Source organism: Castanea sativa, chromosome 9, assembly GCF_040712315.1.
Source record: "Castanea sativa cultivar Marrone di Chiusa Pesio chromosome 9, ASM4071231v1".
Lineage (NCBI taxonomy): Eukaryota > Viridiplantae > Streptophyta > Magnoliopsida > Fagales > Fagaceae > Castanea > Castanea sativa.
This window is the reverse complement of record NC_134021.1, coordinates 38,061,072-38,088,718: the sequence shown is the minus strand read 5'-3', so window position 1 is coordinate 38,088,718 and position 27,647 is coordinate 38,061,072. Positions and strand designations below refer to the sequence as shown.

Here is a 27,647-nt window from a genome sequence, read left to right as displayed (position 1 = left end):
TTGATGTTACTAGGGATGACTTCGAGAAGCTCCTAGATACCATGGGTGAACATGAGGATGTTGATCATATCGAGGATGTGGTTGTAGAAGAGAATAGAGACACATGCCCTAGTCCCGATCCTACCCCAGAATGGTTCACCAAAAACACTTGGGATAATATTTTTGATCCATCATCGGTTATGCAAGCTGAAGTATCAAGTTGGATGCCTGGGGAGCAGCCAATGAAAGGAATGGTATTCGCGACTAAATTCGCGGTGTGACATGCGTTGACTTGGTGCGCACTGCGAGAGAATTTTGGGTTCAAAACTAAGCATTCAGACTCAAAGAGGCTTATAATGAGTTGTAAGGATGATTCCTATCCATGGTTAGTCCGTGCGATCTGTTGCAAGGGAGACAATGTCTGGAAGATCGCAAAATGCAAGGGCCCCCACATGTGCGACAAAATTCAAAATGCTCATGATGGTTTGATGATTGATTCAGTGTTCCTAGCATACGTACTTGAGCGCTATATACGAGAAGACCCCGCGTATAAGATAAAGAACTTACGCCACGTTGCTTTGGCAAACTTAAAATACGAAGTATCTCACTATAAGGTATTCTTTAACTTGCATTCTTTTTTCAATACAATGTAGAGACATTAGTCTTCATGGAAGTATAAGCATGATATTTTTTCCCAAAACCCATGAATACCTGATGTTATGAAAAATGAAATTGAAAAAAAAAAAGAAAAAGAAAAAGAAAAAGGAATAAAGAGAAAGAAATATTATCTTCATCTTAAAGCCTTACAAGTCTTGATTGTTTTCTTCAACTATAATTATTTAACTTGTATTTATTTCTAACGTAATCATTATGGTTCACATACAAGGTTTGGGATGCCAAACAAAAGGCCGTTGCAGCTATATACGGGGATTTTAAGGAGTCTTATGCATAGTTGCCACGTTTTTTGGCAGGACTTAAGGATGCAAGTCCGGTACAAAGTATAAGTTAGTAGTGGACGATAATTATGAACCACGAACCTGTATATTCAAGTCCGTATTTTGGGCATTTCGTCCATGCATTATTGGGTTCAAGAACTGTAGGCCTGTAATTAGCATTGATGCAACCCACCTCTATGGAAAATATAAAGGGAAATTAATGATTGCAATGGCGACAGATGCTAATAATAAATTTTATCCACTAGCCTTTGCCGTTGTCAAGAGCGAGAGCACAAAGACTTGGGGTTGGTTCTTGGCTTGTATAAGAAGGTATGTTACTGACCGGAGACACCTGTGTGTCATATCTAACAGACACCTTGGGATACAAGCTATCTTCAGAGACAATAATTGAGACTTTTTGCAGCCTCCCATGACAGAACATCGTTACTGCCTTCGTCATCTATGCAGTAACGTCAACACTAGATGGAACAATGAAACTTTAAAGAATCTAGTATGAAAGACAGCAAGTGCTACCCAGGAGCGAAAGTTCAATGCCACATTTGATTTAATTAAGAATGTGAACTAAGATGCGCACCAATATCTGAAGGATGTGCCCAAAGAGAAATGGGCTCTAACTTTTGACAAGGGTTACCGTTATGGGGCGATGACTACAAATGTCTCCGAGTGCTTCAATGGTGTTATAAAGGGTGCTCGTAGCATGCCCATTACAACAATGGTGAAGTACATATGGTTCAAATTGAATGCTTATTTTGATGATCGTCGGAATAAGAGCATAGAGCAGTTGAATTTAGGAAAAAAATGGTGTAAATATGCCTTGGATATCTTCATGAGAAATAAAGAGAAGGTAGAGCATTACAGGGTGACGAGATTAAGTGTGCAACAACAATCATATCAAGTAGATACACCGCATAATCCAAGGACTGCTGGACATAGGGATCACACACATGGAGTTAATCTACTGCAAAGAACTTGCACATGTCAGAAATGGAAATTGTATAAGATACCATGTTCACATGTCATTGCAGTTTGTATTAGATATCGACATGATGCAGAGTAGTACATTGACCTATGCTATAGCGTGGACACACTGTTCTGGAGCTATGCTCTCGTTTTCCCTACGTTGAAAGATAGATTATCATGGCCGGATCCTAAAGAAACTCGAAGGGTCCTCCCTAACCCCTGATTGATCCGAGAGAAAGGTCGCCCTATCTCAACATGAATTAGGAATGAGATGGACGAGGGCGGGAAACGGCCTAGAACCACACCATGGAAGGAGGGGGGGAGGAAGGTGCAATGCGGGTTGTGTGACCAAGAGGGGCATAACTGAAGAACATGCCCTAAGCGGAATGAGGCCCCGACTAGTGATGGTCTCACGGACTAGATATGCTAAGTTTGAACCCTGACATCCTTCTAATTCTTAAACATACAGAGTACAAACATTTTTTGACTACTCGATAAGTACATGCATCTTTTATCTAAAATGGCTTACTTAAGAGAAATTTTGGTTTGAATTTTAGATTATTTATCTTACCACATAAAAAAAAATTTCCCAAACTTTTTAATTCAAAATTGTCTTATCAAAAGGTGACCAAAGTTCCTGATTTTTCAAAATTTGTTCCCAAACTTTTGAGCTTCTTGTTCCAAATGTTTTACTTAGGAATTTGTGCAAAGTACTTATTTGAGACAAAAAGCCACTGTAGGATATTTTTAAAATGTAATCAAAATAAGAAAATAGATGAAGTTACATATAACTTGAACTAAGGCTTAATCTGAAACCTTTTCTTGTATTTGCTCACCTTATATGTGTGGTCTCAAGCCAAATGACTTCAGATTCTTAAATTGCAAGTTTGGACACAATACTCATTGCCTATGCCTTGAAACCTTCTTTTGCCTTTGTCTTTTTAGAGGTTTTCGTATACTTAAAACATCCTTTGTACCTCAGGTACCAGGCAAAGAGCAAGTAGATGCATTATCCAAGGAGTTGAGAAGTCGTGCAATTGTCCCAGGTTCTGTAGTGGACTTTCTAATTATATCTACATAAAAAAGCAAATGTTTATAACTGAATTAATACCGATAGTTCAATAATGTGTTCCATTCTCGTTGCTTAATAAGTCAATTGCAAGTGGTCTGGATGAGATTTTATATAGTAGAGTGTATTTGTATTATTGTTTATCTCCATCACAATCAAACTACCATATTCTTATTTGTTAACTTTTAATTGAATGTATTCGATTTTCTTTTCTTTTTGTTTTTTAAGTGTATGATTAGAAAGAATAATTTTTAGTTTTATGACAACCTTTTGGGCTTATCATTTCTGGTTGCAGATTTTGTATACAAGGCCATTGATGCTCTACCTGTTACAGCTCATCCAATGACTCAGTTTACAACAGGTGTTATGGCCCTCCAGGTTGGAATATGGACTTCTGAATGTACACTATTGTTTAATTAATACACCTTTTATTCTTCCCCTATTTGGTTCTTTTGCGAGTCAGTCTTCTTCGTCAATTTGAATTTGCATTACTGTAATCATTTGGTTTCATTCTCGTTGTTGCAACATCGTAGGAGTTTGTCTGAGTTCTATACAGTAAAATCTTAGGGATCACAACTCAATAGAATGTTTGGTCTCCTTCTCATTTATAGAATCTTTTAGGCATCTTTTCTTCATTCAGTTTCTGAAAGTAGTACTTTGAATGCCATTCTTTACCGTCCTTTTATCAAAGACAGTCTATATAGACCAATAGAATCACTCTTGAATTTGGGCTAAAAAGGATGACATTCCAAAATCTCCCCTCAGTGGCATTGCCTAGTTTCCTTTATAAGGATAACTAGGGTTCAAAATCTCCCCTCCCCCACTTGAATAATAATTTGATTAAAATTTTACCATGTTCAATTTAGTATAACTGTTTGTGCAGTGTGTAAATTCAGTTCAGCCTTTTGTTGCATCTAAAAATTATATGACTTCATCATGCGACGAGTAACAATTGCTTATGATTATTTGCAATTTGAAGCTAATAGAATAATCGGCATCTTTAAAATGTGAAGCTAATAGAATAATTGGCATCTTATTGCAGGTATTAAAGATCTTTGTATTCATTTACAGGAGGCTAATCTTCTTAAAACCCCAAAAGATGAGGTATATCTCTACTTCCAGTAATTTATTTGTGCTATTCACAAAATTGAATAGGGTATATTTGTTACAAAAAGAGTAAATAAATTATAGCGTGACAACAATAGCAATTGTTAGTGATGTTAAGGTCCTTTTTACTACCATTGACAATATTAAATGCCCTTGTTTTAGCGACTCTTATTTATTTATTTATTTTTCATTTTATTTTTAATACTTGGTCCTTTCTGTTGTTTATATATATATATCTTGTGATGCTGCCATTTGGCAAAGGAAGAGATAAAGAACAATCGAATTCAAAGGAGGGTTTATGAGTTGCTCTCTAAGGCAACCACCACAGGACCTTCCCATCCAAGTTCCGGTCAACGTGAACTCCACTTTGTTTTCTTCTGGAAGCCAAATAGGTTTCTAGAGTCGGATGAAAGAAGAGGCCATGTTTCTGGCGTGCACTTTGAGAAGACAGTTTTTAAAGGTAGTAAGCCTTGTGTCCTACAACGTATTGTGGCTGCAATAATTGTATCTATTCAGCACATTGAACAAACTTTTGTAGATTCATCATCATTAAATCAACTAGTTATGTTCCATTCTTCAGAATTACAAGATTACTTATGAAAATGTCATGGAAAATAGGATCCTTTTCAAGTTTCTACATAATCATTATGTGTCTATGGTTTGTCCAAGTGTGCATAATTACATGGAATTTATTCAATATTATTTGTAGATGTTGGTGATGGAAAACGTATTGCATGTCACAGTAAAGGACAAAAAACGCACATAAGGAAGAGGTAGCCTTTGTAAAACCACCCTACTAGCAACCAAAATCTAAACAAATCCCATTTAAGAAATGCACTGCAAAATCTTCAAGCTGAAACTCCAAGTATTGCAACGACTCTGTTTGAGAAAGAGCCTTCATATTTCAAAATGCCCTTTCCAATGATAATTACATTTCTCCGATGCCAAATATCGTAGATTGCTCCTAAAGCTAGCTTACACACCACAGCTTGGAGAGATTTTCCCCTACACTTCTCCACTCTCCATTATGTGATGTCTTCCCATACAAACTTGGGAGCCTGGAGATGGCAGCACCTCATTAACTCTTTCCTAAAATAAAGAGCACTAAAAAATGTTCACTAAAAATCAAATGGATTTTAAGAGTGTGTAATAAGCGAGAACTTCATGCAAATGGACGTTAAAATTTTTATACGCATGATTAAAATACTCCGAAATTTGGGGCCAACACAGATTGATACTCAAGAGTCCATGAAACTCGAGTATTAATCGGCATGATGACTCAACAAATTCGAGCCAACACAGATTCATACTCGAGTTTCATGGACTCGGGTACTGTTAACACAGTATCCGAGTTCATGAAACTTGAGTATCAACTAACATTACACAATTGGTACCCGAGTTTAGTGGACTCGGGTATTGTGTTAACAGTACCCGAGCCCATGATACTCGAGTATCATGGACATGATACGTTGAACAGATTGGGGCCAACCCAGATTGGTACCCGAGTTTATTGGACTCAGGTACCACATATAGTACTCGAGTCCAGTAAACTCGAGTACTAAGTGCATTTTTTTAATCCGAGATGCCATGCTAGCATGTCACGGTGGAACTAGAAAATCTGGTACTCGAGTTTGGTGAGTTCGAGTACTGGAAAAAGTGGTAGATCCCCATTTATTTTCGAAACAATGTTTTTTGGCTAATTATTTTTTTAAAAAAAGGTGGTATTTGGCCGATTTGGCCGGGCAAAATGGGTAAATACCCTTAATTTTAAAATTATGTAGCAAAATACTCATATTTTCAAACTATTTAGTAAAATACTCATGTTTTGGAACTTGATTTGCTATGTACATTTTAAAGTAAAACTCGACATTAATATTGTCAAGTTCCACTTAAATTTTTTTTAGAAAAAAAAAAAAAATTCTACCTATAACTCGATTTAGTTAAAATCAAATTTCAAAAAAATATGGGCATTTTATTAAATAGTTTGAAAAGAATGATATTTTGGTATATGGCTTTAAAATTAAGACTACTTACCCATTTTGCCCCTTGCCATGATAATAACGGTCAGGTTGCAACCAAGATATAGGTGTTGATGGTGGCTAGGTTGCTACAATGGTTGGAAAGAAAGAGGAATAAAATTGGTTTTTTTTTTATTTTTAAAACCTTTTCATATAATAAAACAATTTTTTTATTAATAATATATTTCCTAATTTAATTATATATATATTTTGAAACCAGTTTAATTTTATATTTAAAATCACAAGAATAACATAATAATGAAATTGTATTTTTTATTTTTGGATAAAGTAATGATGAAATTGTTTTGATAAATCATAAACATAACTATGTTGATTGGATGGAAGACAACTACATCGAGCACGAATTAAAGTTAACGGACTTAAATTAAGAAAAATTGACTTAAATTAAAGGATTGCTTGAAAAGTAATAAAAAATTAGATAGTGTAAATTAGAATTTAATCTAAAAATATACTAATGAATAAGTAAAAAAAAAATCTCCACCGCCTCTAGACTCCAAATCCAAGTCCCAACCCGGAAAAAGACCCATTAACTTCAAAGTCTTCAATCACCAAACCAAAAAAACAAAAACATCAGAAACGAAAAAGGAAGCGAAGAAAGAAAGAAAGAAAATTCAAAATCTTCCACAAACGCACCAAATCAAAATGATTGAGCCCTAGAGAGATTACATTCCTCTGCGATTCTCTATTCTCGAGCCTCACAATCGCACCACGACGACGACGTTTTCTTCGTAGATCTGAGGTTAAACTTTTCAACTCTAAAAATCTTTATCTAATTTCTTTGTTATTTTTTCTTAATCTCTGATTAAACCGTTTAATAATTACATTCTTTGTGGTAATTGTTTGGTTTATAAAAGCGATTCTCTCCAATTTATTTGGTTGGATTATTTGAATTAGGGTTTCGAAATTCTGCTTTTCACAATATTAATTTTCTTTCTGTATCGATATTTACGTAATTTATGCTCGGAATTCATCAATTCAAGAATGTAGGGTGTGAGAATGAGATCTACGTATGGTTAATTGTTTATACTTCTTTAGTTGATGCTGTTTAAATATTAATCGGAGTTATTGGGTTTGCTGTTTTGATCAATAATGTAGTTATCGGGTTTTTTTTATAGGAATTATGCTAAACAAGAGTCATAAGCTGAGGTTGATGATAATGTTGTGCGTAGGGTTTAGGGTCCGCGATGAAAGATGTAGGGAATAAGAGAATTTTTAGATATCAAGATATTTATTGTTCAAATCATGTAAATATCGGGTTCTTTAATAGGAATTATGCTAAACAAGTTGTTTTCTTATAAGCCGAGGAGATTGATGATAATGTTGCTTGTAAGGGTTAGGGTGCGATGAATGATGTAGTTAATAAGAGAATTTTTAGATATCAAGGTATTTACTGTTCAATCAATGGTTCCTCATTGAAGATTCGGAGTTTTGGACGGTTGTTCATATGAATTTGATGCATATTCTATGGAAGATGATGTTGCTCATAGTCATTGGTATAGGGTGCGATGAATGTAGTAGCCAATAAGAGAATTTATTTATTTATTTATCAGATGCAAGGTTTTTTTTTTTTTTTCAATCACCAAGGGCTCTTCAATAAAGATTCAGACTGTTGTTGTTAAGAATTTGATGCATATTGTATGGTTTTTCCCCACATTGAAGAGAATGGAGGTTGTTTACAGTGGGCCCTTTGTAGTTGTTCATGGACAGCCACTTTTTGCTTTCTACTTGGAGATTGTATTTTTTGCATTTTTCTTTTTCTGTTAATAGGTGAACGCAACCCAAGGACCCTAAGATCTAAAATAGCACAAGGAGATTTTAGTTATGCATCCCTGCTTTTGTTCTCCTCCTGTTTGGATGTTGTGACCTCACTGTGTAATTTTTGGAATTTTTCAAGCAGCCATAATCAGTAGTAGAAATTTTTTAGTTAATATGGGCAGAGGAGATGTGCATTTTTTGGGTTCTTTTATATTAATGACAAGGAAGAGAAGTAACATCAACCTACAAGGCCATCAGTACCTAGGTAAACAGGCTGACGTTATTGCTCTCATAGCATATTTTTCTTTACTGTGTTCTTTTTTATTAATAAAATTTATATTATGCATAAATAAATAAGAAAAGGTTTGACCCACGGTAAGTGGGGAGTTTTTGGGGATTTTTGGTATTAGGGAATTAGGGCTATTTTGTTGTTTTGTGAAGAAAAGATGTCATTATTCTTTAGATGAGCTTTGTGAAGAAACGATGTCATTATTCATTAGATGAGAGGCATATAAGAGGAAAGAAATCTGCTTGTGTTCTAAGGATGCCTTTAAGATTGGAAAGGAGAAAGTCTTTATCAAAGTAAAAGTATGGACACCGGTGCATACTTGGGAAGTAATTGCGTGAGGTGACTGTAAAGCTTAAAGAGTATCATGGTGATGGCTGAAAGAATTTAGTTTGAGTTTGTCAGGGGAAACTTATGAATTATAACTGCAGTGTTTTGGGCCTGGAAAAAATAGAATGTTTATGAACTGGTTTTATTGGTTTTCTAACTAATTGCGATAAAGCTTTGAGGCATTGATAAGTAATGGACTTGGTGGTCTTTTTTTTGGTTGGTAAGCTAAAAAGAGAAAGTTGGGTGGTGTCTTGCAATTGTGTTAGAATTTTAATATATGGATAACCTTCGTTTTGTCTAAAACTATTTTGTAGTTTTTTGTATGTTTTTATGGTTTTATGAAAAATCTTGTTACTTTGAGCTTTGATTACGCATTTTCTTTTTGAACCTTTGGCTGTTTCTTGCTTTTGATACCGCTGACCAAATTTACAGTTTGATTAGTGCTTCAATTATATTATAAATGGTTCTCATGAAGAGCTCCAGAGTGGAGAAAAAAATATGTGGGCATATCTTTTGTTGTGATTCTTTATCAATTGATATTCCAGATATTGGTGTTTTCTTGATTTAAGTAGAAGGTTAGTTACAAAATATTGTTTGGTCTTCTTTGACTTGGTTCTGTTATATTTGATGTGGAGTTTTGGATCATATGGTGGGAACGCAGTAGGATACATCAGAGGATGTGGAGAGTATGGGGGATTAGCTACTAGCCACCTTTGAAGGCTCTTTGTTTGATTGGTCTCGTGTAGAGGGTTTTATGCATAGAGATTCTATTCTGTTGTTTTTAGGGTCTTTGTCCTTTTATACATAATTCCTTCTTTTTTTTTTCTTTTTTTTTTGTAATTCTTTAGTCTACTTTGTGTCCATTGTAATGAAGTACTCTTTGTTTAATAAAATCATTCTTGCCTATTGAAAAATTTAATGTCTGAAGCTAATGTGTGTGGTATTCCATACACCAGTTCTTGTTGAATATGATTGATTATGCGTAAGGATTGAACCGTATTATTCCTTGTAATTTCTTTGCAGGTTAGATGTTGTATATTGCTACTGAAGTTGGATTTTTCATAGTCAAATTTTGTGACACATGTTTGATGGAAGATGACGGTTCTAATGGATAATTCTTTGGTTTCATCGAGGGACCGCGTTCAACGTCTTTACAACAAGGCATGTCATTACTTTATTGCAAATATAATGTTATATATTTTCAAAATTCTTTAATTTTTGCGCCATGTGTTCTCAAATTTTGTGATTGTGTTTATATGTCATTTGTGAATATATGTTTGGTCTTAGTCTGTATCTTTTACTTCATTTTTTCCGTCCCCCCCCCCCCCCCCCAATCTCTTGATTTATTTTTATTCTTTTGTACTACAAAATTTTTGGAGTTCGTCATGTACTTTTTTTTTGGTGGGGGGAAGGGGGAGTGTTAGGAATTATGAATATCTTTTTTATTGACATATTTGTTGTCCTGTAGAATCTTGAGTTGGAGAATAAGCGTAGGAGATTGGCCCAAGCGAGAGTTCCCTCAGATCCCACTGCCTGGCAACAGATGCGGGAGAACTATGAAGCAATTATTCTTGAAGATCATGCTTTCTGTGAACAACATGATATAGAGTATGCTCTATGGCAATTGCATTACAGGAGAATTGAGGAGCTCCGTGCACATCTTAATGCTGCTGTGACTGCAAATGTTTCAGCCACTTCCCAGGGTGCGAAATCTTCTTTAAGACCTGATCGAATCACAAAAATACGCTCTCAGTTTAAAACCTTTCTTTCTGAAGCAACTGGATTTTATCATGATCTGATGTTGAAAATCAGAGCAAAGTATGGTTTACCCCTGAGTTCTTTTCCAGATGATCAAGAGAATAAGATGGTTAAGTCTAAAGGTGGAAATAAATCTGCTGAGATGAAGAAAGGCTTGATTTCTTGTCATCGTTGTCTGATTTATCTGGGTGACCTATCGCGTTATAAAGGTTTATATGGGGAAGCTGATTCCAAAAGTAGAGATTTTGCAGCCGCATCAAGTTACTATTTGCAAGCTTCTTCACTCTGGCCTTCAAGTGGCAACCCTCATCATCAGGTTTTTGTTTCCAATCCATTTTTGTTATGACATAACTTCACCTGTCATATATTTTCATAATTGATTGCCTTATCATGTTGGTATGCGCTCATTTCTGCTTATTTCAGCTTTCAATATTGGCTTCCTATTCCGGGGATGAATTGTTGTCAATCTATCGCTATTTTCGGAGTCTGGCAGTTGATAACCCCTTTTCAACTGCAAGAGATAATTTGATTATTGCATTTGAGAAGGTATTATTTCTTGGCCTGAAATGAGGTTTTCTTTCATACATTAGAAGATGTGTTAATTGTATTCTTTTGGTAATACAAAGCCTATTCTGATTATACATACTGATATTTCCCTAGAAGTCATTTTGTGGCTCCTTAAAAAATGGGGGAAAAGATATGGATTTAGATAGTATGGGTGGCAAATTGTGTAATACCTCTTTTTTACTTATCAAAAAAAAAAAAAGTGTAATACCTCTTTTTCTCTCCCTTAGAATCGACAGAGTTTTTCCCAGCTGCTTGGAGATGGCAAAGCTTCCACAATCAAGGCTGCACATGTGAGAACGCCTGGGAAAGGAAGAGGAAAAGGTGGAGCTGTGCGCCCATTGAAAGATGATAAAACAGATGCAAGTTTTGTTAAGGAAATTCAATCCAGTATACCTGATACATTTAAAGCTTTCAGCATTCGGTTTGTCCGACTTAATGGTGTACTCTTTACTCGCACAAGGTATTAATTCTCACCCTTTGTTTCATTTTAGATGGAATCATGAAATAATTCCTTTTTGATATATATATTTTCTCTTATTTTCCAGCTTGGAAACATTTGTAGATGTTTTCTCTGTGGTTATTAGTGATTTTCTTGAGCTTCTTTCTTCTGGGCAAGAAGATGTTTACAATTTTGGTTCAAGTGCTGCAGAGAATGGACTTATGATTGTTAGGCTTATAAGCATTCTCATCTTCACAGTTTACAATGTCAATAGGGAAAGTGAGAATCAATCGTATGCTGAAATGTTACAACGTTCTGTTCTTCTTCAGAATGCATATACTGCTACCTTTGAATTCATGGGACACATACTTCAGAGATGCATGCAGTTGCATGATCCAACAGAAAGCTATTTACTTCCTGGAGTGCTGATATTTTTGGAGTGGCTAGCTTGTCATCCAGAAATTGCAGCTCGCAGTGAAGTTGAGGAAAAAGAAGCTACTGCTAGGTCATCTTTTTGGAATAATTGCATATCATTCTTGAACAAGCTCTTGTCAAGTGGATTCATGTCCATTAATGAGGACAAAGATGAAACATGTTTTTTCAATATGAGTAGGTATGATGAAGGGGAAATTGCTAATCTGTTTGCATTGTGGGAAGACTATGAATTGAGAGGGTTTCTCCCTCTTGTTCCTGCACAAATGATTCTTGATTTTTCACGGAAGCAAGTTGGAAGTGATGGTAGTGACAAGGAGAAAAAAGCTCGTTTTCAGAGGATTATAGCAGCTGGCAAGTCTCTTGTTAGTGTAGTTCGGGTTGGGCAAGAATATATGTATTTTGATCCAAGGTTGAAGAACTTTGCTATAGGCGCTGAGCCTCAAATATCCGATGATTTTGGGCTTCCTAGTTCTTTGGAAATGCCTGCATCAAATGGCTCGGAGCAAGAACCACGGGAGAAGAAAATGAATGTGGGAGTTTTTCCACCAAAGGCACAATTATATACAGAAGGAGAAGAAGAGGACGAGGTTATTGTTTTTCAACCATTTGTGGCTTATAAGCATGCTAATTTCATTGATCCAGAGTTGTCTTCTTATGATGCTCTTGTCCCTGGTGGTAATGATTCCCAGGGTGATATGGGAAGTTGTGATGTTTCTGTTTCAGCTCCACTTGAAGGTAGAGTATCAGGGAATGCATTAGATTCAAATTTAGGCCCAAATGCTCTCAATGCACAGTTAGGTCCTCCCACATCTCTTGCTACCATTCTGCCCCAGCATGTGCAATCTTTCCAGCCAAGTACTTCAAAGTGGCTGCTTGAACAGCAAGCTCGTCTGGCTAATGGGATGAACAATTTGAACAGAACAGAGAATGGGGTTGTGAAACCAGGTTTTCGAGAACATTTTGGAGTTTTGCAGCATGCAGCACTGTCACTTCCTTTTCCTCACTCTGTTAATACAAGTTCTGGCAATGAGTTTGCTCAGGGTTTTGATGCTGGGATACCGTCTAAGTTTGATTCAATTATGTCTACTGGAGCCGGCTTTGATAGTCTCTCTCTGAATCCATCATCAACCTTGGCAGCAAGTTTAAGAAAGAATCCAGTGAGTCGGCCACTAAGACACTTTGGTCCTCCACCTGGATTTAAGCCTGTTGCTCCAAAACTCGAGGATGAGTCCTTGTCTGACACTACTTTGAAGGATGAGACCTCACAGTTGGATGATTATAGATGGCTAGATGGATATCAGATGCCATCGTCAGCTAATTGCACCAGGTTTGACAATTCCATAAATCATACACCACAATCATATCACCAAGCAAGTAAGGGCAATATGGGGATGATAAGTTTTCCATTTCCTGGAAAACGAGTCCCATCATCTCAAGTCCAAGTGGAAAACCAGATGAACTGGCAGGAATACCAGGCTCCTGATCCTCTGAAAGCATACCAGGGACTGCACCAGCAGAAGACTATTAAAATGAATCAGGATTCCATTCCACCGCCGAAGCAGTATCAAGGACAATCTCTCTGGGATGATCAGTTCTTTGTGTGAGATCATTATGTGTGGTAAGTTTGTAATCAGTAGTGTTTTTTGCTTCTGAATTTTCTAATTGATCTTCTTGAGCATCTTCTTGCGATGAAGTTATAGTTTTTCATGATTATATTCATGTGATTTTTTCCACATTGAAATTTTCTGATATGTTTTCTACGTTGAGGTTATGAAGAATCTGTTATGGTGAACAATCCTGAGGACTGGCACAACCAAGTTCAGCCTCAGTTCTTTGCAGTCCTGCCAATGGTATTAAGTTTTAGTTGGAGAGCATGGATGATCTTGGAGTGTTGCAGGTGCCTGCTCTTTAAACAGGTCTCTCTCTCTCTCTCATGTATCATTCATCATTTTTGCCTACACCATTATGTGATTTTTTTGCCACTTGCTGGTGCATTACACACACGCTCACATAAATGATGTTGGTTACCAATATGTATGTTGTACTTGTTTCTGAGGTTAGTAATGTGATTAACATGCACATCCTGTATGGATGTAGGTTTTGTGACAAGTGAAACTACTTTAGGTGCAAGTTTGGGTAACTTCCTTAAAATATATGTAAATTTACTGAACAGTAGAATTTTAGTTAGTTTATCTGCAATGCCGGTGGCAACCTGAGCAATTATGATGCAATCTGTGGGTTTGTGCCATGAGACGACTGGCACATGTTATACATGGGACTGGAGAGTTGTAGTTGCTTACTTTATTATTGCACTTATTCATTGCCCTGAATATGTTTTCTTGTATTTTTATACAGCTTATGTTGAGCTCTCCAGACGGGCTGATGGTGAGTAAAGGAGAGTACGTTGGGAAATGGGAAATTTACTGAAAATAAATGCTTTCCTGGTTGGATGGGTTGGTTGTATAACATCTACCTTGCATTTCCATGGGGTTGGGCAAACGTCTGGAGTTGAGTTGAAAGAAAGTAGCTATTCTACGTACTGCCCAAGGAAGAGTTGTTTCAGAAGGGTGTGCTACTAGTCAATGCCATAGTTCCTGTAGCAGGCAATTGATCTGTAAAAGTTAAATAGGCAGTTTGCATGAGCTGCTTAAAAGTTTCCAGCTAGTAAATTTAAGGTTTGTGGTGATAGGGTCTTGGTATTATGTTGGTGGATTTGGGATGTTAGGTGATAAATAAGTATTCTATGCAAGTAGAGACGCCTCTGGTGTTTTGAACCATTATGGTTATTTTCATTCTGTCTGTCTGCCGTCATGTTTCTTTGTGTATGCTTGACATTGATTTTGATATTGCAACTATTGCTTGAACTGCTAAAAAGCTTCAAGCTATCAAATTTAAGGTTTGTAGAAAAAAGGGTCTTGGTATTATGTTGGTGTATTGGGATTTTAGGTGATAAATAAGTATTCTATGCAAATAGAAACGCATTTGGTGTTTTTAACCATTATGGTTACTGTCATTCTGTCTTACTGCTGGCATTTTTCATTGTGTATGCTTGACATGGTTTTTGATGTTGCAACTATTTTCTTTTGGAAGGTTTTTGTTCGGCTGTTGGTATTCCTGTTCCTTAGCTAATCTTTAGTTTTCATAAGAGTATTAGCATTCTATGTGGTAAAAAAAATGCTACTTTTAACAAATCATTTCACAATTCGCCTTGCATCTTATATCTTATTTTAATGTAACTCCCAATGTTTCAATGTCGACTTCACCAAATCTATCACTCTCTTATCCCTCACTTCCCTCATTTATCACCGTCTCCACTTTCATCCCATCCAAAATTGTGCTCAAATTACCCGTTAAGTACCATACCACAAATGCCCTGCAAAATTCCTCCTTTGTCAGTAACTCAGCATTGTGTGAGCATTTCCTCCCTAGCCTAAACTCGAATGACTTCTAAGAGATCGGAGCCTCATACATTGACTCCAAAACCATGAGCAACACACACCCAACCCGCAACCACCACAAAAACCAACACCCAACCCACAACCACTGCAATAACCATCACCACTATAACCAATGAACACACATCCAGCACAAAAACCTATAGCATTCCTACTAGAAAAACACCAAACTTTTGCAAAACCAACAAATCTCAACACCTTTGCCGATTTATAAGAGAGAGAGAGGGATAAAAAAATATAGCTGAGGGCTACAGTCATTGCTACTAGTAGTAGATCATTGTAGCACATTTGTATGTTTTTAGAAATGACACACTAGATGGAGCTTTTTTTTCTTTGCTGTTTGGTGTGCAATAGCATTTTGGGTGTCATAGATTTTAGCACACTCAATACTAATGCTCTAATTCTTGTTACTCTCGGAGTTTCATTGATCGTTTTAAATTTTTTTCAAAACAATTAAGGCCCGTTTGGTACATGTGTTTAAACATATGTTTTCAGTTTTTAAATAACATTACATATATTTTTACACTTTTTTACTCAAACGTATTTCCAAAGAATATAAACAACGTTACTAGAACAACGTTACCAAACAGCTCGTTAGATTCCCAAACACATGTTGAAGTGATTACCAATATCAAGAGACTATTACAAGGGAAACAATAAATAAAGAAAAGAAAAAAGAACAAAGAAAAGCTCATGAGTTTCCCTTAATTTTATAATCACAAGTTCGAGATCTAAATATTTTAATAAATTCATATCTAAAATAGGTATTCTCAACCGAAACATGTATTTTCCCATTCTTGAATAAGTGCATTAAAGTGGAATGAACCAAAGTGGATCGAAATGGACCAAGTGGACCAAAATGAACCGAAGTGGATAGAATGGACAGAAAGTGAACCAAAGTGAACTATATGGAATGAAGTGGACCGGAATGCTACGCTTCAGCTTTTAAATATTATATAGATATGGTGAGGCTTTAGTTTGACAGCAAGTGTTTTCCATTAAAAGCAAGACATCGCTAGTTTGAGTTTTGGGAATTAGTGCCTTGAAAAAAGAATATATATATATATATATAGAGAGAGATATATATATATATATATATATATAAGAGAGAGAGAGAGAGAGAGAGAGAGAGAGAGAGGTAAGATTGCCTATATATGAGTAACATTACCTATCAATCACCTCTCTCAGATGGTGAAACATCATAAAAGTAGGAGTTTTGTTTGTTGGGTGTGCCATTTTATAGTACTTCTAATTTTAGATCAAATTAATAATTTAACATTCTGTTCAGTTAAGAGTAATCGAGTTCAGTATGGACAACGAAGCGGAAACAACCAAGTGCATTGATGATAGGTTTTTCAGTGGATAGTTGGCATAAAATACTACTTGTAGCTTCATGATTTAGATGGGGCTTTTTAAGGACATTGATTTGAGACTAATAAAAATTGAAAATTAAGGATCATAAACTACTCTACTATAGTTATGTATAACTAGAGTGATCATATTTAGTTGAGGAGATCGTTTCGTCTCACTTCTAAAAGCATAGAGAATATCTGATTTTGAGACAACAATCACCAATGTTGTAGTTTTAGGAGGACCAATGAGTTTAGAAATGAAACCAATCAACAATCTCATTAGTTGGCATGATCGGCTTTTGGTGAGCATTTTGCATCGCACCAACCTTGTCAGTTATTGAACAATCCTATCTTGAAGCATATAAATGCTAGTTTGTAAACAACAGGAATCAAGTATATAGACTAGACTAGACTAAAAAGCGTTCGTTATGCACTGTTTTAGGCCTTTTATATATATATATATATATAATTTCCTATTTTTCTCTCTAAAAAAATAAAAATATTCTTTCCTATTTTTGGGTCACATCCAATTAGTATATAAGTAAAATACACACCAAATAAATTCCCCAACATCATGTTTGGTTGAAAGAAAGAGAAGATTAGAGAGCTTTTAATTTCTCATCCTTTGTTTGTGGTAATTGAATTGTCAAGAGGGACATAAAAGAAATTTAAAGGTATATATGTCATAATCTTCCTTTTAGAGATGGTAAAATTTTCCATTAAATGTAGGTGAAATTTGAAGTGAAAGATGTAAGGGAAAAAAATACTAATTATTTTCTCTCAATTTTTTGTTTATGACAAAGCAATACAAAATAATATTATCTTTAAAAAAAAAAATTTATTTCTTACTTTTTCTTTTTTCAATTTGTTTTCTATCCTAAATTGTGAGCCAAAGAAAATTAGATTCTCATGCATTAATAATTAATGCAATCTAATCAATCAGTCAATTAATATATATATTGCATTAATATATATATATATATATATATATATATATATATATATATTAATGCAATCTAATCAATCACTCAATTAATATATATATATATATATATATATATAAACATAGACTTCATGCAAGAGAGTATGATATTCTACTATGTGGTGCTTTTAAAAAAAAGATAATTGAAATAATATATAAAGCCACAAGATAAGAACAAACAAAAAAAAAGGACTTTTGGTTCCTTTAGTTCAATGCTGCAAGACTTTTCTTATTAAAGAATAATGATACTTTGTAAGACTCTTTGTTCTCTTTAGTTCAATGTTTTAAGCTAAAAATATCTTGCACTTCTACTTTTTTATATATACATGCTCACAACCCTTCGTGCCATCTCATTTGAATTACATCCCAACTAAGAATGATGTTATATATTTTCAACCTTTCAATGACAACTACTTAGCTCCAACTTCGTCATCTTATCTAATTTTAACCCGTATGAGTTTACTATAACCAAGGAAGATGACCTGTTTTTTTTATTGAGTGAAGACAACAACTTATTGTTTTGATGTTGAGGTCAGATGTTGTGGGTTGTGTAAAGAATGTGATTGGCTTCGGATCTTTAGGTGTTTGGTCATTGGTGTGGGAAATTCATAGTTGTATTTTGTTTTAGAACTAAATAGAAATAGAAAGAAACATTCTAATTGATTATATATTAACGAGATTAGTTGTTTTTATTATGTTTTAGAACTCATAATTTTTAGGTTTCTTTGTAGTTTTTACTGTTATTTAGTGCGATATCAATGTGAGCTATGATGATAAAGTGAAAGTCAATGATGACTTTATAGTGTCTTTTGTGTTAGTTTTTATTTTATATTTTATTTTATGTGGAAGCCTAACGAAAGGAAATTAAATCTTGAACAAAGTTTCTCTCCAAACTAGTTTGGAGAGAAGCCCTACAAACTCATCATATATTTTTATATTGAGTGTGAATTTTGAAAATCTAATCGTTAGATTATATGTTCTTATTACATTCTTAATGCTTACAAAATTTCAAGAAGATCAAAGATCAATTACTATGTCATCAAATAAATGTTATAATTTCAAGTTTTTGTGATTTAAAGTTGTATGTAAAAAATAAGTTAATTGATCAAATAGTAAATAATATCCAATTTGAACGAAATTTGATACGTATGTTAAGAACATAAGGAACATGAAATTCAACGGTTAGATTCTCAAAATTCACACTCAAAAATGAAATATATAAGAAGTTTGAAGAGTTTCTCTCCAAACTAGTTTGAAGAGAAACTTTGTTCTTAAATCTTTATAAATGGAAATGTTTTTAACCATTTTTCTTTATTTTATCACATTCTCTATATTATGATTTTTTTTTTCTTTAACATAATGAAATGGGTGTTTCAAATTTGTGGGTTGGTATTTGGTTGTGAAAATTGAGTAGTTGAGGAAGTGTTTGAGAGGTTGCTTGAATTTTTGAAATTTTAGGATATGAAAGTATTTTATATTTTGAATTCAAATTTTAAAATCATTTAATCAATTTAAAAATTAAAGTCTACATATAATATAATATGTTATTCTCCTAAAAATGTCCAAAAATCTTGATTGTTCCAACCTCAAAAATTCAGATTAGTAGAGCAATTTCACTCAATATTTATATAAATTATGAATTAAGAAAATTGAGTTTCAGAGCATTCAAAAATATTATGATAAAACATAAATTTTATACAACAAAATGAGTATTATAAATAGGTCTTAAAAAACATAAAAAAATATTTCAAATAAATTTGCAAAGTATCCATGCATCGCTTGGGAATTTATCTAGTCTTGATAATAGGTGTAACCTTAAATAAATTTTTTTAAAAAAATCCCCCCTTTAAATTTCTAAAAATGACCAATTGAATTAAATCTTCCAATTCCCTCTAATTTTTAGTTGGATGTCGAACATGTGACACTTATTCAATTTTTAAATGCCACATGTTTTACATTTAAATCAAAATTAAATGGAATTGGAGGATTCAATAGGAGGGGATCTTATCCCACTTTTACCCAATACCATTAGGTCTTATTACAATTTTGTAAATTCTAATTGTGAGTATTTCCATTCCAAGATGGCTGAACATGTCTTTTTTCGCAATCATTATTTTACCTTTTCTTTGTTGTCATGTCATTGTGACAGAGTAGAACTTATCATTGGATTTGACATAGATTTTGTCTTGTATGACCCCTCCTACCTTCTCAGGCATAGCAAAACAAGACACTAATTCACTAAAGCAGAGAGAGAGAGAGAGAGAGAGAGAGAGAGAGAGCGAGCAAGGGGGGGGGGGGGGGAAGAAGAGAGAGCAAGAGAGGAATATTATTAGAAAAATAATTAATAAATACAATTTTCCTATATACATTTCATTTTAAAACAAATGCCACAAATCGTACATCTCTATATCTCTTGAAACTAAAAAAAAATTGATCAAAACAATATATTTTGATACAGTTTTACAATTGGACACACCTCTGGTTCTGCTTACAGCATTTTCTATAATATGCTAACACATTCTGTATATATCTAAGATGTATATAAAGCAAAGGAAAGAATACAATGGACAACAGGACCAATCAATATGATGTGGAGCTTAGCCCCGAAAGCTACAGTTAGTCTTCCAAATGGTGAAATTTATAGCCACAGTGGGACTCTAGCCGGGACAGGATGCTACTAGCATCCGGAGGCAGTTCTGGCGAATGCAGACTTCTTGGGCAATGATGAACTGAAATGCAAAAGCTACTTGCTTAAAGTCTTTCAAGTGTCGTCTGTAAATATGTTAAATATGAAATCCCGGAAGCGCTTTGAATATTGTCTTGGATCAACAGCTGATATAGAGGTCGGGTCATATTGGATGGACTTGTATACATGCTCAAGCTTCTTGCTGATGTCGTAGTCTTGAAGTATGTCAATTATTCCAAAAAACATTACAACATCATAATACTCCCCTGTTGGTTCTCCTATGAGCTGAAATTCACAATCATTTCTTCTTATAGTCTTTTCCACCCGTGCTGGCATGTTCAAGCCTAATTTAATACTAGCCCACCTGCAATAGCCAATATTCAACTATGTCAAAACAAATTCTTTCATTACTTTGAGTAATAATGATATAGTGCTATTATCATGTTCACTACTCGTAACCAAATCATCATTGTTGATATATAAGTAGTGGTCATTGTTAACTACATTACTGTTGTATGAGATAATTTCCATAATTTTTCACCTCTAATTCTGTTTCATAATACAACATCATTTTATATGTAAGCTCAACCTTAACGGCTGATCATTGTATAATCCAGGTCAACCTGATTATGTAAGGAAGCCAATTTTTAGCATCTTTCCTTTCCCCAACCAACTAGGTTGGAACTTTGTGGTCATTGAGTAAAAAGGCAAAGGGGTTCTGTAATGATACTCGAATTCTAGGGGTGACTCTATGTAGTCATTGAGTAAAAAATGATTGGCGAAAAAGTTTCCTTAGTTGCATTAGTTACCCACTGATTATTAGGAAAAATTTACTTTCGAGGAGCATCAAGGCCATTTCATCCTCCCTGATGATTAGTCTTTCTCTAATTCTTGTTCTTCATGAGGTGTTTCTCTTCCCAGGAAGAATGTTGTTGGTTTTTTTTTTTTACTCCTCTTACTATCTGTTATAGATCTAAAATTCTCCAAGTTTTCTTATTGAAATCAACTCACAAATATACATTGAGACACATATTGATTGATCACTTTTTAATGATTTAATATATACAATTTACCTGGATGGGTCTAAAAGAAGTTGATCCATGTCTGCTCTTGAAAGACGAGGAACTCCATCACCCTCAGAGTCACCTGCAAGAAGAAAAACAGTCCATTGTTATAAGTAAAAAGCATAAATATGAGATTAATATCAATTCAAAGTAATCTTGTGAAAGAGTGAAAATTGACCAGTAGGACTCTGAGTTCCAGAAGGAATTAAGTCACCAGCAGTTGATATTTCTCTGAAGTGAAGACCCACCAAAAGACTATAGTCCATAATTCTCTCCTGCTCGAGAAACTCACAGTCCCTATCAATTTGCCTGTAAGAGCAAATGTACATTTAGGAAGGCCAAGAAAGGAAAATGGAAAGGAAAGCAATGCTCCATTTGGTGGCAAAACTCTTGGGGTTGCATTTGTAGCATGCTAGCAATTAAATGAAGCATTTAGAAAGGCATGAACTATGTTTCACCTGCAAAACTCTTGAAACCATGACTTCTGTAGTCTGAATAAAAAGTTCAAATCAAGGTCTTTAAGGATGGTGGTTTCATCAATCTCTGTCTCCGGCTTATCTGTTGTGCGGCCAAGGGAAGATCCCTTCAAGTCAAAGCGTCTGTGGATGGTATAGTCAGAACGAAAGAGATTCCCCATTATGATGAAGCGTACCTATATTTTCAACCACATTACATATGAGCATATAAAAGTGATAGATTAGATAACACTTTTCTTCTAGATATGTGAACCATAAAGACATGCTAATTAATGCAGCTATTAGAAATTTAAAACTGATAGTATGATAATGGTAAGAAATGATGACCTGATCTTTTTCATACAATTTGTTTTTTGCACATGTTATTTTTCTATGGAACTATAGGACATCTACCTTCTTCTGGATAGTTCCAGTTAGCTTTACACAATGCAGACCATAAAATTTGGTTACTAGAGTGTTTTCGAAGGCTCGAAAATGGTTATAATAGGCTGAAAGCATCCTTAATAGCACCTACACCATGAAACCAATTGCTGAATTATATTTAGAAATAATTTCAAACAAAAAATAGAAAGGGCAAAACTATGTGAAACTCACTTTTACTTCTGCCTTTTTTATAGTCTTTATCATGTAGCGGTCATCATTGGTCAGGTAAAAGAAGCTTCCACTTTTACCAGGAGAGGAGAGTTCCCGGAGAGCATCATTCCCACAGATTGAAATCATGTAATCAGCTGGGTCCACATTGAACAACTTCCTTAGAGTCCTGAAGACAAGAAAAGAAAAATAGTTAAAAGATGAGGATGACAAGATGATACTAAAAACTTTGGTTTAACATGTTAGCTTAAATAGTGACTTATTTTATCATTTAATAAGAGTCTTGCTCCCACATTCCGATGACATGCAATAGTAGACTTAGTAGTCAATAACCTATGTTCCAGGTTGGAAGGCTCTATTGCACAGTGTGACAATGGTAATGAAGTATTAGCTGCTCAAGTGCAAAAGAAAACAAGAAACAGAAACAAGATATTATACTTCGAGGATTCACCTGAAGACTAATGGGCAGTAATCCTTCCATTTAAATTCACAGGACTGATGTGGTGGAGTGTACTTGGATCCTTCTGGAGGAAATTTTGTCCATACCTTTTCCTTTGGATCAAAAGCTGAAGACTTCAAATCAAGGGATGCAGCTGGAGCAGGTCTTCCAACAGAATGCCTGTCCAATCAGTCCACATACTGATAATGAGTGATAAAACACAAAGCAATCATATGTATACATTTACCTTTAAACTGGTGAATGAAAAGGAAAATGAAAGATACATTGCTTCAATTTTGGAGACTATGTGCTACATATCATAGTTTTCATGTCTTTAGAATCACTTTTGTAAGAAAACATGCAAAAATCATTGCAGCAAGCAGAATCATAATCCTTATTAGATATTCTAGAATGTGATGTAGCCAAAAAGAATAGCCTGAACATGAATCTCAAATGATAAGAGTTGACAAAACTTCCTTTTTTGATTGTTAAAGAAAACTTACAGTAAGCCTGACAAAAAGGCCAAAGCTTGAATGGTCAGAAAGTTGTATTTCTTCTATTATTAGACCCACTTTTTCTCTTGTAATGCGCCATCATTTAACAAAACTCCTTTAAAGATGAATTATAACTTGTTCATCAAATTGCACAATCTTACTGGTTAACTTACTACTAGTATTTAATTGAATTGGAAATAGAAGACTGTTAACTGCAACTTTAAAAGGTAAGAAAATGGAGTCATTAGATGGTTCACAAGAATAGAACATGGGAGGTATTCAGAAACAAACATGGTGACCCTGTACGAATGGAAGGATTGTTGGGTGACAGCTGTTAAAGTGATGTAGCCAATTCTAGTTTTATTTTTTGTCCTTTGATTGCTGAGAAAACTGAGCACTAGAAACAAAATTTGAATAATGAAATAAATCAGATAAGTTGCATTTTACTCACTAGAGTGGAGTTTGGACTTTGGAAATATGTCCAGCCTCCGAATTCAATTTAATAGATTAAAGTTTTTGTTTAGCAAACAAACAGAACCAATTACATATAGAAAAACTGAAGAAAAAAATTACATATAGAATAGAAGTGATTGCCACACCTTAAAAAGGAAATTGTGAATTTTTTAATCCAACTAAATAAAATCCTATACGCATCTTGACAAGGCCAACAAACTGAGAAAAAAACAACTTTAGATAAAAGCAATAAAACAATATAGCGGTGATAGCAAGACATAGATTATATGTTTGGAACAAAGCAGATCACCAAAAAAAAATAATAATAAAGAGAAGGTGACAGAAGCCTAATAATATACTATATCAGTAAAAATACCTGATTCCCAACTGCAAATTGAGCATGAGCTCATAATTCTTGTGCCCTTTGCATATTGTCTCTCCTTGTCTCTTAGCTTTCCTTGGTACTTTCAATGGTATCTTAGGTACGCCCCTTGGAATTACATCATCGTTATGTAGACCCAACGTATCATCCTCAGAATCTCTCCCCTCAGTTGGTGTCCTACTAACAATATCACTAGATTCATCACCATCCCATATACGCATTCTATCCATTGGCCTCTCTATCCCAACACTTACTCTCCCATCAACAGACACTCTCCTAGGCTTAGCACCATCCCCTGACTTTGTTGACCTCCAAACCGCAAGCTTCTTCTGTGATGGCAAAATTGAGACTTTCTCTCCTGGACAAATCTTACAATCACACAATTCAACATTATACACATCTTGAGGATCCCATTCAAGATTGGCTTCTGGGGATGACCCTGGTTGATAATAAGTCCCATTTTGTTCACTTGGATCCTTACTCCAATTCCCAACATAAAAACTCCCATCAACCCATTTGAAACTTCCATGTCCTTTAGGCAATCCATCTTCCCAATACCCTTCAAACCTGTTCCCATTAGTCCAAACAAATGTACCTTTACCACATATCTCTCCATTCTTCCATTCTCCAACATAATGGTTCCCGTTCTTCCATTGATACCTCCCTTGACCTTCTTGCAATCCTCGCCGCCATTCGCCTTCATACCAATCCCCATTGGCAAAATTCTTCACGCCATTCCCATGTTTCAAATTCATGATCCATTGTCCTTTATAAGTATCTCCATTACTCCCCGTATACGTGCCCATCCCATCCATATAACCGCTCTTGAACTCGCCCTCATATGTAGCCCCGGAAGGCCAACTAAACCTACCTTTCCCCATAGTTTTGCCTCTATGCCACTCTCCCACGTACATGCACCCATCGGTCCATAAGTACTTGCCATGTTCATGAGGAAAGTTATCACACCATTGGCCTGTATAGTAATCACCATTGGGGAGAACCCTCTCAGCATGGTATATTTCCCCACTGTGTCTTCCATTGCTGTCTTTGTCATCATTGCTGTCATCTTCATCGTCATCTACATGGGCCACAGACATGGTTCCTAAGAAATTGTTTGCACGTTTCTTTGCAGCCTGTGTTTTTCGAATTGTGGCCTCCCATGCCTTTAAAACACCACTCTCTTTGTTCATTCTGCAATGCTTTTGAACTTTTCCTTTTAGTACTCTCTCTCTCTCTCTCTCTCTCTTTTCACATATGCATACTCAAGTTTTACAATAGAGACATGAAATGGGATTGGATATCCATACTATGTACTTGTTTGAGAGAAATCACGAAGACCCTGATGAAAAAAATGAATCAAAATAGCATTGGTTAATTACCAATGCATGAATAGTTAAGGGTCACAGAATTTTGAATATTTCAATGTTCATTCTCTCTCTCTTTCTATATGTTTCTTTGTTTTCTTAGTTTTTGTTAAGAAAGCGAAAAGAGCGATTGAACCAAAGAGTGCCTTTCTCTTTCTGAACCAGAACAAACGGTCATGGTGGTGTAAATTTTTGGTCGTTAAATTATTTTTTGTTTTTGTTTTTGTTTTCTCAATTGGTTTGTCGTTATGCTATTCTGACAGCATGTGTACATAGTTTGTATACAATGAACTGACTAGATGTGGACACTTGTCACTGGTGAGAAAGTGAACAATAGGGCCTGCAAAACATTTAGTTTGTGTTTGATTGAACTTTGTTCAAAACTAGGATTCATATGCTTTCTTATACCTTTCTTTAAAATTTTCTTGTGAAGAAGTTTGACTAAGAAAAACCAAGAAATTAACTTTCATTCCTTAATTGGCCAGAGAAGCATGATTATCTCTAGTGTGCTTTTTTGGTTTTGTGATCCAAAAAGAGAGAGACTCGTTCGTCTCCTACAACCTCTACAAGCCGTAACTTTTGGAGATAAAGGGCGAAAAGCAAGGTTGTTATTTACTGTTCTTAGGTGTTCCCTTGCAAAAATTTAGGGAACTTGATTCCTAATTTTGGATAGATAAAGAGACCAACCGAACTTTAACAACCGCCAAAACTTAGATATAGTTTCTTATATGTTTTACTTTAGATTCTCCGATTGATTGCTCAATCATTTGATTGCATTGAACATAGAAAAGATAACATTGTTTTACTTATATTGGTCAATGCAATCATGTGATTAAATTCAATTGAGAAACTTAAAATTATACTTAAATTAAACCCATTAAAAAACTCACTTATATCATTCTAAGTTTGCTAAATCTAATGATTAATACTAAAGATATTACAATTACATAAGTCTTAAAAATTAATATGTTAATAATCATAAAAGAAAAATTGGCATTTATTTATTATATCATTGAAGTGGCAGCAATCATAATCACGTTTGTTTGTATGCATGAGTGATTGGCAATAGTTTTAACATTTTTCTAATACAAATATGGTTTGTTGTAAAAAAAAAAAACACTTCTTTCGTATATGAAAAATGAGAAGCTCAAAAGTTTGCTTTGCATTACTTCTCTACCTTTGAGATGGAAAATCTTTGAGATTTAACCCAATAAAGGTAACGGTTATTGAGTGAGAAGAGAAATCTTGGAAGTTGGAAACAGGAAAATTGAGTTGGGTTTTCGTTGGTTTGGTTTATAAGTTCAAAAAATTCTTATTTTGAATTTGGACAGACTTTTCCAATCCCAACCCAAATTTAATCATTGTTATTCCTATTTGATACCACCTATGAACACACTCACAAAAGGAGAGCATAATGAAAACATTCACATTAAAAGACAAAGAAATGAGAAACCCCTGATTGCCAAGACTGTCCCTCATGATTATTCTTCTTAATGTACATATAATATATTTTCGTTTAAAAATCTCAAATGCAACAAAGGTAACATATGTGCAAAAATGTTTTTGTATCCAAGAGCTAAAACGCAAATTCGCAATCTGTAAAATACTTCAAGAATTTGTCCTGGGACTTGTAGAAAAAGATAATGGGCCTGAACTTTAAAGTGCATATGCGAAAAGAAAAGAGATTTCAACTGGGCAGGGCTGTCTCTTTGTTCCTCTGAAGCTAGTCTTTAGGACTATCAGTAAGTCCAACTTAGCCCATTTTCCGAACCCAAGCCGAAATCATGTGGAATGTTTCAGTTTTCAATAGAATATTTCAACTTCCTCATAGCCATTATGAGTTGTGGTAGAGAGCTGAGTGTTAACACTGTAGTTGTAAAGTTTTTACTAAGAACTTTTTTGCCACCAAGTTCATGAGTCATTTTTTGGTGCAGTACTTTTGGCAAAAGCTGGAAACTAATCTTCAATTTAACTCAATTTGTCACCCTCAAACTGATGAGCAGACAAAGGTTGGTAATCGAAGTTTGGACAATATATTGTGAAGTTTTGTGGGTAAAGAAGGTTTAGTTAGCATTCTTGTCAGCAAAGGACAGAGGCATGTTATTTATGGCCGACGGACTGGCCCCCTAAAATCTTGAAAATGCTCTTCTTTTTTTCATTAAAAAATAATTAAAAGGTTATATTCATGGTTTGGCCCACTAAAATTTTATGAGTTCATTTTTTCGAAAG

General features: G+C 34.8%; 2 protein-coding genes across 3 annotated transcripts; one reads left to right on the top strand and one right to left on the bottom strand.

Moving 5' to 3' along the window:
* The first annotated feature begins 6,655 nt into the window (after positions 1–6,655).
* On the top strand, positions 6,656–14,678 carry LOC142610455 (nonsense-mediated mRNA decay factor SMG7-like). Of its 2 annotated transcripts, none has more exons than XM_075782264.1 (8): positions 6,656–6,849; positions 9,505–9,642; positions 9,950–10,555; positions 10,663–10,785; positions 11,034–11,266; positions 11,352–13,298; positions 13,457–13,596; positions 14,036–14,678. In XM_075782264.1, the coding sequence occupies exons 2-6, from the start codon at positions 9,577–9,579 to the stop codon at positions 13,282–13,284; spliced, it is 2,961 nt and encodes a 986-aa protein (XP_075638379.1). In that variant the 5' UTR covers positions 6,656–6,849; positions 9,505–9,576; the 3' UTR covers positions 13,285–13,298; positions 13,457–13,596; positions 14,036–14,678. The 2 variants fall into 2 exon arrangements, with proteins under 2 accessions (XP_075638379.1, XP_075638380.1); XM_075782265.1 differs by having other exon boundaries at positions 13,448–13,596.
* A 5,376-nt stretch (positions 14,679–20,054) lies between these two features.
* Positions 20,055–25,244, bottom strand: LOC142611230 (phosphatidylinositol 4-phosphate 5-kinase 4). The gene is made up of 8 exons (XM_075783280.1): positions 24,049–25,244; positions 22,738–22,905; positions 22,290–22,455; positions 22,089–22,205; positions 21,678–21,871; positions 21,398–21,528; positions 21,229–21,301; positions 20,055–20,519 (listed from the first exon to the last, which is right to left on the bottom strand). The coding sequence occupies exons 1-8, from the start codon at positions 25,242–25,244 to the stop codon at positions 20,231–20,233; spliced, it is 2,334 nt and encodes a 777-aa protein (XP_075639395.1). The 3' UTR covers positions 20,055–20,230.
* Positions 25,245–27,647: the final 2,403 nt, after the last annotated feature.

Excerpts from the sequence above, each read along its gene's own strand:
- LOC142610455 (XM_075782264.1), top strand. The coding sequence starts at position 9,577 with ATGACGGTTCTAATGGATAATTCTTTGGTTTCATCGAGGGACCGCGTT. Across the intron at positions 9,643-9,949 it reads TTCAACGTCTTTACAACAAG|AATCTTGAGTTGGAGAATAA; the intron begins GCATGTCATTAC and ends GTTGTCCTGTAG. Across the intron at positions 11,267-11,351 it reads GTACTCTTTACTCGCACAAG|CTTGGAAACATTTGTAGATG; the intron begins GTATTAATTCTC and ends CTTATTTTCCAG.
- LOC142611230 (XM_075783280.1), bottom strand. The coding sequence starts at position 25,244 with ATGAACAAAGAGAGTGGTGTTTTAAAGGCATGGGAGGCCACAATTCGA. Across the intron at positions 22,206-22,289 it reads TAAAAAAGGCAGAAGTAAAA|GTGCTATTAAGGATGCTTTC; the intron begins GTGAGTTTCACA and ends TTCATGGTGTAG. Across the intron at positions 20,520-21,228 it reads CTTCTTTTAGACCCATCCAG|GTGGGCTAGTATTAAATTAG; the intron begins GTAAATTGTATA and ends TGGCTATTGCAG.